The sequence below is a fragment of the Oryza brachyantha genome, chromosome 2 (genome assembly GCF_000231095.2).
Source record: "Oryza brachyantha chromosome 2, ObraRS2, whole genome shotgun sequence".
Taxonomy (NCBI): Eukaryota; Viridiplantae; Streptophyta; class Magnoliopsida; order Poales; family Poaceae; genus Oryza; species Oryza brachyantha.
Genome location: NC_023164.2, coordinates 13,397,523 through 13,413,525, shown reverse-complemented (window position 1 = coordinate 13,413,525; position 16,003 = coordinate 13,397,523). Strand labels below are relative to the sequence as shown.

Below are 16,003 nucleotides of genomic sequence, written 5' to 3'. Positions count from 1 at the left end.
CAACTTTCATATTACTAATGAAGTTGTTTTTTTTCCAAAACACAACGAAGACAATTGTATACACATAGACACACATATCCTTATGAACCCATATACGCATATCAACGAAGACACTTGTATATATATGCATATCTACTCTTATGAACCCTTACGAACCCATATATATGCATATCTACTCCTTGTCTTATGAGTATGTCCAAGAGACAATGCGCCGTAATACTTTGAGATGGATGAAATCACCGTATGTTACTATGTTTAGAAATTTCCACAAAATTATACTACCTCCATCCCTAAATGTCTGACGCCGTTGGCTTTTTTATACACGTTTGACTATTCATCTTATTCAAAAAATTTACATAATTATTAATTATTTTTATATCATTTTATTTATGGTTACGTATACTTTTATGCATATATATATATATATATTACAAAAAATTTTGAATAAAATGAATGATCAAACATATATAAAAAAGTCAAGGCGTCGAACATTTAGGGATGGAGGGAGTAACTAAATTAGTATTCTTGCGATACTCTACCTTAATATATAGATTTATGATAAATTTAGTGTTAACTTTGTAGTTCTGTGCAATAAATCACCTTAAATCTATGTTTTATTTTAGCACAGTTTCATTAAAATATATGTAGTCTTTTAAAAAAAACTTGCTATGGTAATCTCATCAAGTTTAAAATAATTTTAAATGAAAACTTAAAAAAATTTTGGTAAATTTTGTTCGACCATCCTACTTTTCAGCATGGTAATTTACACAATTACTATAGCTTCCAAGTTCACTTTCGGGTGTGGGTTGGTAAGGTAAACCTTGCTTGAAACATTTCCAAAATGAAGTTGTCTTCTTGACCAAAAGCGCCGTGCACTGCACTTGTAGAGACATCCTTCCACTAAAAGTAGATAGGACAAGCACGTTTTGTTTGAGTCCGACCATCAGTTGTCCAGTACTGGATCTTGTATGTTTGCTTTCCCTACTAGCAACTCTTAGCCGTATATAGCCAAGCAGTGAACAAATACACAAAAGAAACACTCTGCATATTGCTGACAGACAATTCAGCAGGGAAATCATATCCTTACCAAGTTCCAGATTTATCATATAACTTTTTTTTTAATAGACTGCAAGGGATCATTCATTTGGAGATGAAAAACAAGAACTGGGTTACATGGAGTAAGGAAGTGGAAGGGATTGGGCCAATAAATACAAACTTGAGTCAGAGTCTCATAGCAACTGGCCTCCTTCACACAGTGCAGTGAGATCCCTCGGTCATATAAATCCTTCCAACATTCACATACTATCTATGTTTGAAGATTTCTTATCTTGTTTTTACTGATGGTTTTTGAGATGAAAAAGATGCACAACATTTCGATCATTTATCATAGTTTTTATATAGTACTTCAATAATTAAAACTAAGAGAACAATTTTACCATCTTTTAAAAGGTACCAAAATGTATCACCGTTTTCTATGTAAAATTTAGTATCTCTTGAAAATCAACAGTGAAATCTCTTGGTATCTCCTCAAAGATTAAAAAAAAAAACTCAAACTAAGAAAGGAGATGCATCGTTAAAGCACGAGGTCGATAGAAGGCCTGCAATGGCACCTCCTTTGGCATGGTAAGGCCAGAACCCTCGGTCATGTCTACCAACTCCTCTCCAACTCTTTCCCACTCAAAGCATTGAATCATCGTCCCAAGGGCAAGGCCTACCATTTGCATCCCCAAGTTCTCCGCGGGGCACCTGCGTCTTCCCATACCAAATGGGATGGTCATCTTTCCTTTGTTTCTTCCGTCCTCAAATCTGTACAAACATATATACAATTACAATTTAATACATCCATGCATATAAAAAACTTATTTTTTAAAGAAAGACTTCATATCTAATACTACATCCGTCCATAAATGTTTGACGTTGTTGACTTTTTTATACGCGTTTGACCGTTTGTCTTATTCAAAAAAATTTGTCAAATATGTAAAGCTGTATATATGCATATAACAATACACGAAATGATATAAAACTAATTAATAATTATGTAATTTTTTTGAATAAGACGAATAGTAAAACATTTAAAAAAAAATCAATGACGTCAAGCATTTAGGGAAGGAGAGAGTACCTTTCTGGGATGAAGCTTGTTGGTTGATCCCATACTTGAGGGTCTCTCTGAATGGCAAATGTGTTCACAAGAAGCATTGTCCCATGGGCAACATGGAAGCCAGCAACGGTGCAATCAGTGGACGCTTCATGGGGCACGAGAAGTGGCGCCGGCGGGTACAGGCGGAGCGTCTCCATGATAATGCACTGGAGGTACCGTAGCTTGGTGAGATCACCTGCGTCCAACAGCCTCACCGGCTGCCCTATGCACGCGTCGATCTCCTCGCGTGCTTTTCTCATCACGTCTGGGTTGTTTAGTAGGAGAGACATCGCCCACTCGATCGTGTCCGCTGAGGTATCTGTTCCAGCTTCAAGGGAACTCTGGGATAAAAAAAAATGGGTCAGGATGATATTTTCGTTTGATATATTTCATTGAAATGCGTTTTTTGTAAAACGATTGGAAGTAGATCAAAAGGGAGGGAGTAATTTTTGTGGATGTTATTCATGATTGGATCCTGAACAGAACTAATTTAGTTATGATGACGTAATCTATAGTGCCTATGTTCTGACAATTTTCCGCCACAGATTCAATATGGGTCTTGAATTATTATTATTATATTGATGCAAAAGTTATGATTCGTTTAAAACTTGCAAAAAAATAAATTCAATCGTGAGGTGGAGCCGTGGGGGTGAGGGGCAGGGAATTCTTTTGTGGCTGCTGTGTACGTGTGGTGTGTAGGGGAACAGAGAGGGGATAGCCTTATGGAATAGTTTTACTTAAAATGTGGCATCATATGTTTGCGGACCCAACTATGGATTAGCAGTTTTTAACTGGTGTAGGAAGCAATTTTACCATCCTTAAGAAGTATCAAAAGATACCACTGTTTTCTATATAAAATTTGGTACCTTTTAATACATTAAATACTAGAAGGTACCAAATTTTATATAGAAAACAGTGATATCTCATGATATCTCCTAAATGATGGGAAAAATACTCACATGTAGAGTCTCATAAGTGTTTTTATTTTTTTTTCTAGTGCCACATAAGCATCACATGGACGCCATGTGGGTGAAGACTAAGGCCGCATTTGTTTGCCTAGATTTTCTCTTTTTCGCGCGTACATTTTCTAAACTATTTAACAGTATATTTTTTGTGAAAATTTTCTATAAGAAAGTTGTTTTAAAAAATCATATTAACCTATTTTTTAATTTTTAATAATTAATTAATCATATACTAATCTATTATCATGTTTTTCATGCTGGCTAATAACCCAAGTGCCGAGCGTCGGCCTAAGTCATCCATCCATGTAGACACCATGTCAACCGAAACGACTGTCAACAGACACTATACCTAATTTTGCGGTGGAGCGACAGAAATAAAACTGCCAAATGAAAGGATGTAAAATAGACTTATTTCTTTCCTTAATACGAATCCCGAAATAGAGAGCCGCTATTATCACCATGACCTTGAGGCCCATACTAGTTGTATTTCACTATTTCTAGGTTTTATTGGAAATAGCATAATGTCTGCTATTTATTTCATTATAAAGGAAGGGCGTAATAAGCTCATATTAGTATTACTACCATATTTTTAATGGTAAACTAGACATGAGGGTAGGCGATGTCACTTACGATGCATAATGAGCGGATGAGCTGGTCGGGGCACGCGTCCGGGTCCTTCTTCTGCACCGACAGCAGCACGCCGATCATGGTCCTCCGTCTCCGCTCGTCGCCGGCGGCAGCCGCCGTGCTACGCTGCTCCATCTCCTTCCTCTGGTCGTCGATCAGCCCCTGCAGGAACCTCGTCCGGCCCTCGCGCAGCCGCCACAGCCGCCGCCCCACCCCTCCCACGTCCAGCCACCGGAGCGCCGCCGGCAGGAAGTCCCACACCGTCGACGCGCCGCTCAGCGCCATCGTCTCCTCCACCATCGCCCTGAACCACCTCGCCTCCTCGCTCACCTCGTCCTCGTCGTCCTCCCTACACGTACGGAGTCACAAAATGCATGGTTAAGCTATTTACTCATTATAAGACTTTCGGATCGTGTTTAAATTTATAAGTGTCGGACGGAGCTGTTCCGTTGCCACTCGAAAAAAAAAATTTAGCTAGAGTTCATCAATTTTCATCATATGTGTATCACTCGATTCAAATTCAATCACCCGTAACAGTTTAAATCTTATTTAACCTACCAAAAACAAATAAGAATCACACCCCTATATTCGCTCTAGCTTCACCCTTGTTCCTATTAAATTAGTCATATATACAAAATATATATAATAATACCAGGATAAATTTAGAAATTCTTATAATATAGAACAAATACGTAGTATTTTAGAAAATCTTACAATATAGAATGGATGAATAGAATGGATGAGTAGCATTTACTCCCTCCATATTCTTTTATATGAAGCCGTTGACTTTTAGATTCACGTTTGACCTTTCGTCTTATTAAAAAATATTATATAATTATTAATTATTTTATTATAATTTGATTTATTATTATATAAACTTTAAGTATGCTTTATAATTTTACATATTTAGATATAAATTTTGAATAAGACGGACGGTCAAACGTAGATTCAAAAGTCAACGGTGTCGTATAAAAAAAATAAAGCTTAATCATGCTGAATCTATAATCTTACGTGCCGTAGTAGGTTTTGTCGCAGATCATGGCCATCATGGTGTTCATGAGCAGCTCGAACAGCCGCGACTTGAGCTCCACCCGCGCGCGCGCCGGCGCCGCAGCGCCATGGCGAGCCGCCGCGCGGTAGAGGTGGCGCGCCATGGCGCGCGCCTCGCGGACGTGGACGTCGGCGAAGTGGTGCACCCGCTGCGCGGACATGATCTCGGTGACGGCGATGCGGCGGACGTGGCGCCAGTAGGCGCCGTAGTTGGCGGTGCCCATGGTGGACCAGCCGTACGAGAGGATCCCGCCGGACGGCAGCCGCGGCCGGTCGGCGAACGCGGCGTCGTGCGCGCCGAGGCACTCCTCCGCGGCGGCGGCCGACGACACGACGGCGACGCGGCGGGAGCCCAGGCGGAGCCCGAACACGTGGCCGTGGCGCGCGGCCAGGCGCGCGAGGGTGCGGTGCAGCGGCTTCTTGAAGAGGTGCAGGTGGCCGACGAGCGGGAGACCCGCGGGCTCCGGCGGCTGCTGCGTCGTCTCGCCTCGACGGCGGCGGCACCGGGCGGCTTCCATGAGCGCGAGCAGCGGCAGCAGCAGGAGGAAGAGAGAAGCGAAGAGGGTGCCAGCGTGCAAGGTCATAGCACCATCCATGGCAGATCACTCTCTAGCTAGCTAGTTCTTGGCTTGATTTGCAGCAAGAAGAGGAGTGGATCATAATATATAGAAGAAGGTGGCGCGTTTCTTTGGGAGATGACTTCGATGAAATACACTAGTTAAATTAAAGTCTTATAATAGAATAGAATGTAGGGGCTGCTAATTGGCACGCGCGTCACCCACGCACACAGAATGATTTATATTTCAGTTCAAAGTTTTCTTTTTGCCACGCACACAGAATGTAGTATTAGTCAATTGGTAGAAAAAACTGAATCCAATGATCGATTCTGTGAGAGGCTGGTGCGAGATCGAACGGCAACGGAAAAAACCAAACAAATTAGCACGTAGGCAATCTTGGAGCAAATCTAATAGACAAGAAAAATCGATTGATAGATTAAAATTTTTCAAGCGATTGACAAATAGAAAACCCGCTTCTTTTTACCTCAAATTCAAAACTTTCTACCTCAGTTCGAAACTCTTTAAACTCAAGCTCAAAGTTTTTAACCTTAAATTCAAAAGTTTCAACTCAAATTGAAATTTCAAAAAATTTCAACCAACATTTGAAAATCTCAACTGAAATTTACAAATTTTAACTCGATTTATATATTATTTTATAATTAAATAATTAGTTATGTACTAATTAATGACGATTAGCGTTGATGACACGGGCTAATACCGCTCGGCACGCGCGCGTCTTCATGAGCCGGCCCACGACCGCGCGGATTAGACTTCCTGATGATAGAATCTACGCTTAAAAGTGTTTGCTTGAAGCTATTTTTGCTGTTTTTTTTTTGTTGTGAATAACTATTGATTTCGTCAACATGTCATAGTTAATTTACCGGATGGAAACTTCATTGTGATTTTGTTGAGCCACTATTGATTTCGTCAACATGTCATGATTAATCCATTCGAAGGAAACTTCCATGTGAGGCCCACGTACAAATTCAGAGGGTCTTTGTTTTCTTCATAACTCAAACAATCTCGTGCAGAACGTGAGCCACAACTGTTTTAGCCACGTGAAACTCTGACCGAGCCGTTTATATATGCAACATTGTTTAAAGGTATCGGTAGAGTTTATATATGCATCAGCTAATTAATTAATTTGGGGATTTCCAATTAATATATGCCATATATATATGGGCATAGTCTTACAGAACTATCTCCAAAATGTATTATTTATACATCTGAGAGGTTCATATCCTCTGTATTAGTCTGGCTGATTAGGCTCTTATTTTGTGCAGTGGACATCACCTCACCTAGAAATCCGATGCCACTGGTAGCTCTTTGACATCGTCTTAGCTGTTGATCTACTTCTGATTTTGTTGTCATTGGCATCAGCAATAATCCCGGCCCAATAGTACCATTTCACTCCCTCCAGGCCCTAAAGACGGTTGATAATAATAAGACACCCCATCACTGTATCATATTTTATTGAACTTACGAGGAGGATATGAGATTTCAGTCTTGCACAATATTCATACTCCAGGACAACTTAGAAAACACACAAAATAAAACTAAAATTCATTCTTTGTCTCCTTCAACAAATATATGGGCTGAAAGGAAACTTGGTAATTAAAGAGTGAGTTGTATTGCGTAGGAAAGGCAAAAGGAAACCAAAGAATATATAATGCGATCCCGGCATGTCAAATGAGTGATTTACCCATGAAATACTGTGAAAAACAAGTTGGAAAACAGATTAGGATGGTAGCACGGTAAAGGCTCCTTTGGAATACAAGATTATCAAAACATAGGAATAGGAAAATGCAGAATTATAGTGCATTATCAATCAAAATCCTATGGATTAGAGAAATGCAAGAAAACTAAAGGAATAACCATTTATATCAAGGGTAGGAAAATATACAGGAATTAGAAGAGAGATAGACACAAATGAATTTTTCCAAAAAAGGTTAGACCACAAGTTGAAAATCCTCAAAAACATATCTTTTTGAGGCATTCCTAAAGCATTTCAGAAAAGAGATTTGCTATGGTCCAACAAAAAGTATCTTGAGGTACCGGTACCTCGCGGTGCCAAATTATTTCTGATCGTTGGATCTAACAGTGTACATCCTATTTAGCTAGATCTAATAGTGAGAAATGATTTGGTACCTTGAAGTACTTTTGAAAGTGCATCTGGGCGCCTAATTTGTTTTGGTGATTAATGACAATCAAATGATGAGGACTAATGACGTGTGTGAGAATGTGAAAGTATAAATAGTCCTCATGAAAAAGTTGTTGTTGCGCCTCCCACGTGAAAAGAGAAGTAAAGTCGGTATATTCGTGTTGTATTTACTTTGTATTTGAGTCAACTAGGAATGCCGTACTATAAAGAGGGATGTGCAAATAAAATCTAGGAATGAATCCGGTGCTCGGAAATATTTTTGAAGTGCATCTTTTGCTATCTTTTTGAAGTTGTGCTGGAATTTACAGAAGTTCCGAAGGTACTGTCGAAACTTCCGAAGGGGTCAGAATCGGTTCTGTATGTTTCACGGAAGTTTCGAAGGAGACCTTCGGAAGTTCCGAAGGAGCCAGAATCGGTTCTGTAAGATTCACGGAAGTTCCGAAGGAGACCTTTGAAAGTTCCAAAGGGGCCAGAATCGGTTCTGTAAGATTCACAGAAGTTCCGAAGGAGACCTTTGGAAGTTCCGAAGGAGCCAGAATCGGTTCTGTAAGATTCACGGAAGTTCTGAAGGTCTTGACCGGAACTTCCGTTAACTTGATTTTTCACAGTTGATTTTGAATTTTGTAAGTGTTGGGGGCTGCTATTTTGAACTGACCGGAAGTTCGAAGGAGACCTCCGGAAGTTCCGAAGAAGGAATCTTTTGCCCCCGACGAGCAGAAATTGAGAGGGGTATAAATACCCCCAACCCCTCAAGCTAGGGTTGTTGCTTCACATGTTCATCTCTATGCCCTTGGCTTGCTTTTCTTGAGATTCACTTTGAGCCTTGCTTTCTCACTTCCTCCTCTCCGCGGATCTAAGTGATTTGGATTTTGTGTGTGTGAGAGTTGGTTGTTTTGAGTTGGTTTGAGTGCTTGGTGTTGACTTCGTGAGAAATTTCGTGAGCACTAGATTCATCCCAATATCTCCTTGCTAGCTTGTTACTCTTGGTGGTTGAGGACACCTAGACGGCTAGACGTCGTTCCTCGAGCCACCGAAGTTCTTGTGGTACGCCGGGAAAAGGTTTGTGAAGGTTAGATCCCACCTCCGAAAGGGAAGAGATACCTCGAGTGAGGGGGAGTGCACGAGTGCAACCCCGAGGAAAGGGTTGTGGAACCCGGCTCAAGTTTGAGCTCCTCAACGGAGAGTACAATCCCCTCAAGGATTGGAACTTCGGTAAAAAGTCTCCGTCTACACTTGTGGTGAAATCTCTGTAACTTGTTATTTAAGCATTGTTTTTGGTTGCCGCGCGTACTCTAGTTGCTGTTTGTGCAAAGCTTGGAGGTGGTTTGCTTACTTGAGGTTTGGTTGGCTAGATCCACTCCTTTCTCGTTCTAGATCTGGTGCTGTCAGAAGTTCCGAAGATCAACGGAACTTCCGAAGGCCGGAAGTTCTGAAGCCACTGACCAGAACTTCCGAAATTCTCAGCTTCCGCTTTTTAGGTTTAATTTTTAAATCACCTATTCACCCCCCTCTAGGTCTTGATATACTCAATCAACTTTTTGTTGGACCAGAGCAAATCTCTTTGAAGAAACTTAGAAGAGACATTCCTTTGTTCCAAAGGACCATTTAGGATTTTTTTTCCCATAGGAATGTCCTTCAAAATTCCCCCAAAATTTCTTTGTTGTAAAGGATCCTAAACTGCTATTTGTGAATTGATGTCATTTCTAGCCTTAGCACATGCCATTACATATGATGTCATTTTATAGTCTACTCCACAGACACGCTTTATTTGTGAATTGAAAAGCTCGAAAGTTTAAAGAACTGCTAAAAAAATACCATTCGTGATTAATGCACATGTAAATTACAATGGCATGCCAAAATGTCACTTCTAAACGTTTGAATTCAATAAGACCATGACATGTACCTGACAAGCTGTTCAAAACAATCCCATAGCTCAAGGTGAGAACAGAATCCACGGCAAGCACTGCCTGAAAAAAATTCAGACACTTAGGCCTTGTTTAGTTTCTAAATTTTTTTTCCAAAAACATCACATCAAATCTTTAGACATCTAAATAAAGCATTAAACATATAAACTAAAAAACTAATTACACAGTTACGAAAAAATCTTGAGACGATCTTTTGAGCCTAATTAGAAAGTGTTAGCCATAAGTGCTACAATAACCAACATGTGCTAATGACGGATTAATTAGGCTCAAAAAATTCGTCTCGCGGTTTCCAACCGGAATCTGAAATTTGTTTTGTAATTAAACTACGTTTAATACTTCAAATATGTATCCGAATACTTGATGTGATGTTTTTGCAAAAAAATTTTGCAAACTAAACACCACCTTAAGCAGTTCAGCTTTAGCACCTGCTTTAAGTATGTCTCATTTTTACAACTACTAATACCAACCGGCCAGCTTTAAAATCCATCGGAAAATTTGAAAAAATCACATAGAGAAGAGGAAAATCAGTAGCAAGCTAATCGGCTGTCAGAATCTTATCAACTAAAATCGGCTGTCAGAACTAAAGTCGGAACACTTGCAGTTTGCATCATTCAGTCACTAAACAAATGACGAGATCAGATTTCTCCCCCCAAAAACAAAAAGATTAGCAACACAACAGAGGCATCAAGCTGCTAGTAACAGAGGTCACAGCATGGCAACGAACATTCATTCATCTTCTCACTAGAAAAAACAAGATACACCCTATCAATATCTTTCCAAGCATCACCATCTGGAAGGATGGACCATTAAATTGCTAATTTCGTGGTCATATTGTCATGTGTTTGGATGTCTCGCTTTATGTCCCTTCTTTGTAGCCTTGGAGTGATAGGAAGGTACGAGATTTATTTGAAGTATCTACATCCTCATACCGGGACTCACCACAAATAATACACTTATCTTTATTTTCATTGTCTTTATAAAATAGCATGCAATTATTAGCCATAAGTGCCACAGTAACCCGCGTGTGCTAATGAGGGATTAATTAGGCTCAAAAGATTCGTCTCGTTGTTTCCAGGCGAGCTATGAAATTCGTTTTTTTATTCGTGTCCAAAAATCTCTTCCGACATCCGGTCAAACGTCTGACGTGACACTAAAAAATTTTCTTTTTCAAGAAGTAAACATGGCTTCTTCCCCATGGAAGATCCACCGTTCATATTCTCTCTGGAAACAATTGTACAATAAGTGCATTGATACCTCGTCTCTCTTTCTCTTGTGTGAACACACATATTTGCTACATGAACATCTTGAAGTGCCATCACTCAATGTCTCTTGCAATGAAAATGCATGCTCTGCAAACCGATCTACCCTAGTAGCCCAGATTTAGTTATACTTTATGCCTTTCCGTTCTCTATACATCCAACTACGGTCTTCCTCTATATATAACTATTTGGTTCTTAAATTTTGTTTCGCCTATTAAAATTCAAGCCTAATATTAGGATGTGTAGTTTCGGTTTAATGGCATTAAAGAAACAAATAGTACATGATACTATAAGATTCAGAAGTGCACATACCTTAATTCACATGGAAGTGTAGAGGCAACAAACTTCTCTCAAAATACTTGGTTTGACATCAAACTTGGCTTGAAGGTACCAGCTGTAACCACAAAAAATAGACCAGAACAATTACTCAAGTGGTTTCTTCTGAAAGCCAACTAATCGTAAATATCATTGCTAAGTAGGAGCACGCATGATTCATAGAAGGAGCGATAAATGCCTTCCGCCTAAAAAATATTTAAGTTGCAGTTGAACATCATGAAATTCACTACCAAATTTTGGACAGTAGTAAGCTAATAACCTTAATTTTGCACAACAGAACTATACAGGACAGTAAAAAAAGCTAGGTTAGGTCAGATTCTCTCCCCAAATCCTTGCACACCTTTGTTTCCAAATCTGACGCTAGAACAAAGTACAAATCAAAACCAAGAAAATCCCTCTAGTTTATTTGAAGATCAAATTAACAGTGGAGGTTTGTGAAATACCAATGATGTCGCCTAGAGGGGGTCAATAGGCATTCCTAAAAATTCTTTGAAATCGCAGTGGTTAGTAGGACCGGACTGTCTGGTTGGGGCTCTCATGTGAGACTGAGAGCTCTGGCCGGAGCGTCCGATCAAGAACACCTGACCGTCCGGCTATGAAAAGAGTGGATTCAGAGAATCCCCTTTTTAGGTGAAATTCTAGGGAACATAAGGTGAACGTGTGCAAACGATAGAGGGACAAAAACCAATGCAATAGTAGTAAACACAAGAGAGCAAGACATTGACACGGCGAGTTTTTTCCAAAGTTCGGATCTTACAATCCTACTCTCCGTTAAGGTGCCCCTGTGAGCCAGATCCCTTTCAATCCTATTCCTCACTTAGCTTTCTCCCACGAAGTCAACTCGGGTCTCCAAATCCACATCCCTAGATTGATTGATACTTGATTAACCACCAAGATCAAGATCAAGCGATCCCTCTCAACCCTAGGTTGTGATTTGCTCTACCCAGCAACTTCCTAGAAAAAAGCCTGAGTTTTTTCACTATCAAGAGTTGCCTAATTTTCTTGCGGAGGCTAGGTGGAACATTCACAAACCTCCCAGTGAAATCAACAAGAATCGGATGCTATCGGGCGACGCCTATCCGTCTAGGAGAGTGATATCCAAGAGTAACAAGCTCCAAGCATCACCACATGTATCCATGGACTCCAAATGAATATAGTCCTGTCATACGCCATGTAGCCATTGGGAAAAGTGTACAGGCTGGACCGTCCGGCCAGGGGGTCGGATCGTCCGGGCAACACTTAGAGTTTTTCTAAGGGCGGTGTCCAGACTGTTTGGTTAGGGCCGGACTGGCCGGTCAGGGCTCTCTAGAAATTTTAACCTAGACTTAGAAAAAATAAAAATGATTCACCCATGGATGAAATAAAGGCACTTGTCACCCATCTTTATAGTACGGTGTTCCTATGACTCAAAGTCAACAATAAAAATTGTCAATCTTCTTTGAAACGGGCCTAGAAACACTTTGATCATTTTAATTGCACAATCCTCATTGAAGAGCTACGTAGCCTAATGATTTAGGATTCTTGTTGAGAGGCAATCTAATCATTCATAGAATCACAGGTCAGAAATAAGGATGGTATACAGGTAATGCGTGGTTGTCTTTAGCTTAACAAAATGAATGATTTTGAATTACAAAAGGCGATCCGTGCATATGTCTAATCCATTTTTTATGATATTTTACATGGAGGAATTGAATAGCAAAGGTTTGATGACGATGGAAACAAAGGGTGCTCCACTAATATTCATTGAAGTTCACAAAATCAATTTGATAGTGGTTAAAGCATATGGCTTCCTGTACACCAGACTTACTTTGCACTTTGGTAAGTTTGCTAGTTATAAATGAATCAATATACTTATATTTCTTCTATGCTATAATCATGATTATTTATCTATTTTTTCTGTGAAAATGCAAAAGGCATGTGCATCAAATATATAAGATGACGTAAAAGATTTATACACCGTGAACTGTTGGGTGAAGACTGAAGAAGGCCTAAATAATATAAGGATACGTGTATGCAACGATAGCGTAAAATATTTTTTTTACCAACTAAACCAGGAACTATGCAAGCAAAGAATTATGGATCATTACCGAACGATGTGTTGTGCAATAGAAGAATCTGCTAATAAGTAGAAGGATTGTCGATGATATACCACGCGTTGATGTAAACGAAGTAGTCGATCATGGTAGTCTAACGTTCTCCTTACATGCATTCATCTCATGGTGCAACAGTGTCAATCAAAACCGTAAATGAGTGGTGCCTCTGCTGGTATCCACATGTTCAGGGAAGGAACATCGTGCACAAACGTGCTAGCATCCATGTGTGGCTAGGGTTTGGCTCCCGGAGAAGGACAACTAGGGTTTTCTCACATGCAACTAGCTGCTTTGCCCATGAATATATATGGTCCAAAACTGGGCATTCAAGGCCCACGTGAGTGCTTTTCAGGTCCCTATCCTAATTGAGCCTATAGTGGATGACCATCCAATTCCTCCATTCCTATTAAGTTCATGACTCATAGGTTCACGAATACTCAACTGTAATTCAAAAAATCATTTTGTAATATTATTTATTTAATACAAAAGTATAACCATAAGAAAATATTTTGTAATATGAATATAATAATGTTAACTTTTTTTATAATAATTATACTTTAATAGAATCTTTGATGAAACTCTTGTCCTAACGAGACAAAATACATCATATATTTTGCAACGGAGGGATACAAATTTAATTAGATAAAAAAACAAAACGAAACCCAAAGTTCCGGTTGCTGCAATATAAAGAACATTCCTAAGCTTCTCGATAAACATAATATAGCTTATATACTACTACAATCCTCTAGCCAGAGAGCCCCGCAGGTCTATTTAGTTAGCGGCCACACTTTGTCCTCATGAGCCAACAAAATCGTCACACTTATCTAAGTTAAGTTTATAAAATCCTTAGCCACGCCACGACAAACCTAAGGAAATCTTGTCATATTTTTTCTAAGTTATTGATATCTGTGACTTAGTTTGCTAGATCGAAATCTCATCACTACTGTGCTACAACTTTACTGTCATGAGCCAACAAACAAATACCAAGTTAGTTAAAATTATCACTACTGTGCTACAACTTTACTGTCATGAGCCAACTAACAGATACCAATTTAGTTAAAATTATCACTACTGTGCTACAACTTTACTGTCATGAGCCAACAAACAGATACCAATTTAGTTAAAGTATCTAAAGTTAAGACGTAACAAAATATGGCTAGCAACCAAACACCCTCGAATCGAACACCAAATTCATTGTTTCAAGCACGGAAAACTTATTTTGTCAAGTGTTGCACGAGCAGTGGACTACTCCCTCTGTTTTATAACATAAGATGTTTGATTTTTTTGCTTGTAATGTTTGACCATTTGTCTTATTTAATAAATTATAAATGTAACATCCCAGCCCAAGGCTTAATAGGATTTGATAGATACTCATATCAACAAGTTGCAACTTCTTTTCCGAAAGCTTATCTCGAGAGAACTCCAAGGTTAAGTGTGCTTGGCCGCAATCTTGAGATGGGTGACCGATCGGGAAGTTATTTCTCGGGTGATATTTCTCGGGTGCGCATGAGCAATCTTGAGATGGGTGACCGATCAGGAAGTCATTTCTCGGGTGCGCATGAGTGAGGTGACCGATCAGGAAGTCATTTCTCGGGTGCGCATGAGTGAGGACAAAGTGCGCAGAAAAGACATGTGTGTTGGTTGTGTGAGGGGAGTCTTGATGTCCTAGGGCACAGGCCCGATCTAGGGGGGTTCCTAGAGTTGGGGCGTGATAATAAAAATATTATTTATTTTGCTTATGACCTACTTTATTATTAAAAAACTTTAAGAACAACTTATCATTTTTTATATTTATACTAAATTTTTAAATAAGACGAATGATAAAAAAAATCAATTACGAAGCCAGTAGTACCGGCGTCGGGTGGCCCGTTCTTCCAGTCCCGTGCGCGCTCGAGTTGCGCAACACGCAGCAACGAGGGATCGAAGAGCGCTAGCTTGCCGTGAGCCGTCAGTTGCTCGACCATTCCAGCTTTTCTTTTGGCTTTTGGCCTCATAAATCGGATCACGATTCCTTCTTTGTGTACTCCTATATGGCTCTATCAGTTCGTTCGATCGATGGGACGGCCTGATAGGATTGTTCTTCTCTCTGGGAAAAGGGCTTGCCCTGAACCAATTACTACTTCTGCCTACGTCATAAAATATAAATATTTCTAAAATGTTTAGCAAAGATTAAATATGAGAGAAAAAAACCAATCCTTTAACAAATGATATGGGGATAAGACAAGGAGGATAGGTGGGATAAAGAAAAAAAAATTAAATAATAGTTGATTGATAGAATAAGTAGTACCATAGACAATACTTAAATCCTAGAAATAATTACACCTTATGATGGAGGGAGCAGTTGGTCATTACCCTGCAAATATCATCCTCATATTTTTTTTCACTTTTATTTATGATCATAAGCTAAAATTTAAATTTTTAACATTAAATTTAAAGTTAGTTTTAAAGTTTTTTTAATCATAGTTTATTTTTTTAACTTTTGCTTTTACAGTTTTATTTACAAATTATTTATGCTTACGTTGGCGTTTCCCACCAAAAACCCAAAAGATGGCAGCCCTCGATGTACAGATAAAACTCTCTTCATCTGTTGCGGAATCAATGGCGGTCACGCAGTGCAGGCCACAACGCCAGAGTTCACAATGCCATCAGTTCTGCCTGCAATGTCACAAGATCCACGACAACAACTTGTCCATAAGGACCGATCATAAAATAGCCATCAGTCGATCAGGCACAATCCATGAGCAATAAATCAATGAAACTGATGGATTGCTAGTTGGTGGTCACTTGTTTCAGTAGTAGAGCAAGTTGATTGGGAATAACCTACTCCAGCTCTCATGCAAATATACCTCCATTTTCACTGATCCAGCTAACGTACACTGTCTACAAAAGGAGCTTGGAA

At 39.5% G+C, this 16,003-nt stretch overlaps 1 protein-coding gene across 1 annotated transcript; it reads right to left on the bottom strand.

Annotated features, from left to right (window-relative positions):
- Nucleotides 1-1,553: 1,553 nt before the first annotated feature.
- On the bottom strand, nucleotides 1,554-5,372 carry LOC102717133 (cytochrome P450 81Q32-like). The gene is made up of 4 exons (XM_040520608.1): nucleotides 4,738-5,372; nucleotides 3,730-4,075; nucleotides 2,120-2,478; nucleotides 1,554-1,806 (listed from the first exon to the last, which is right to left on the bottom strand). The coding sequence occupies exons 1-4, from the start codon at nucleotides 5,370-5,372 to the stop codon at nucleotides 1,554-1,556; spliced, it is 1,593 nt and encodes a 530-aa protein (XP_040376542.1).
- Nucleotides 5,373-16,003: the final 10,631 nt, after the last annotated feature.

Coding starts and splice junctions, on each gene's coding strand:
- LOC102717133 (XM_040520608.1), bottom strand. CDS start 5,372: ATGGATGGTGCTATGACCTTGCACGCTGGCACCCTCTTCGCTTCTCTC. Junction 4,076..4,737: donor GACAAAACCTACTACGGCAC/GTAAGATTATAG, acceptor CCGTACGTGTAG/GGAGGACGACGAGGACGAGG. Junction 2,479..3,729: donor TCATCCGCTCATTATGCATC/GTAAGTGACATC, acceptor TTTTTATCCCAG/AGTTCCCTTGAAGCTGGAAC.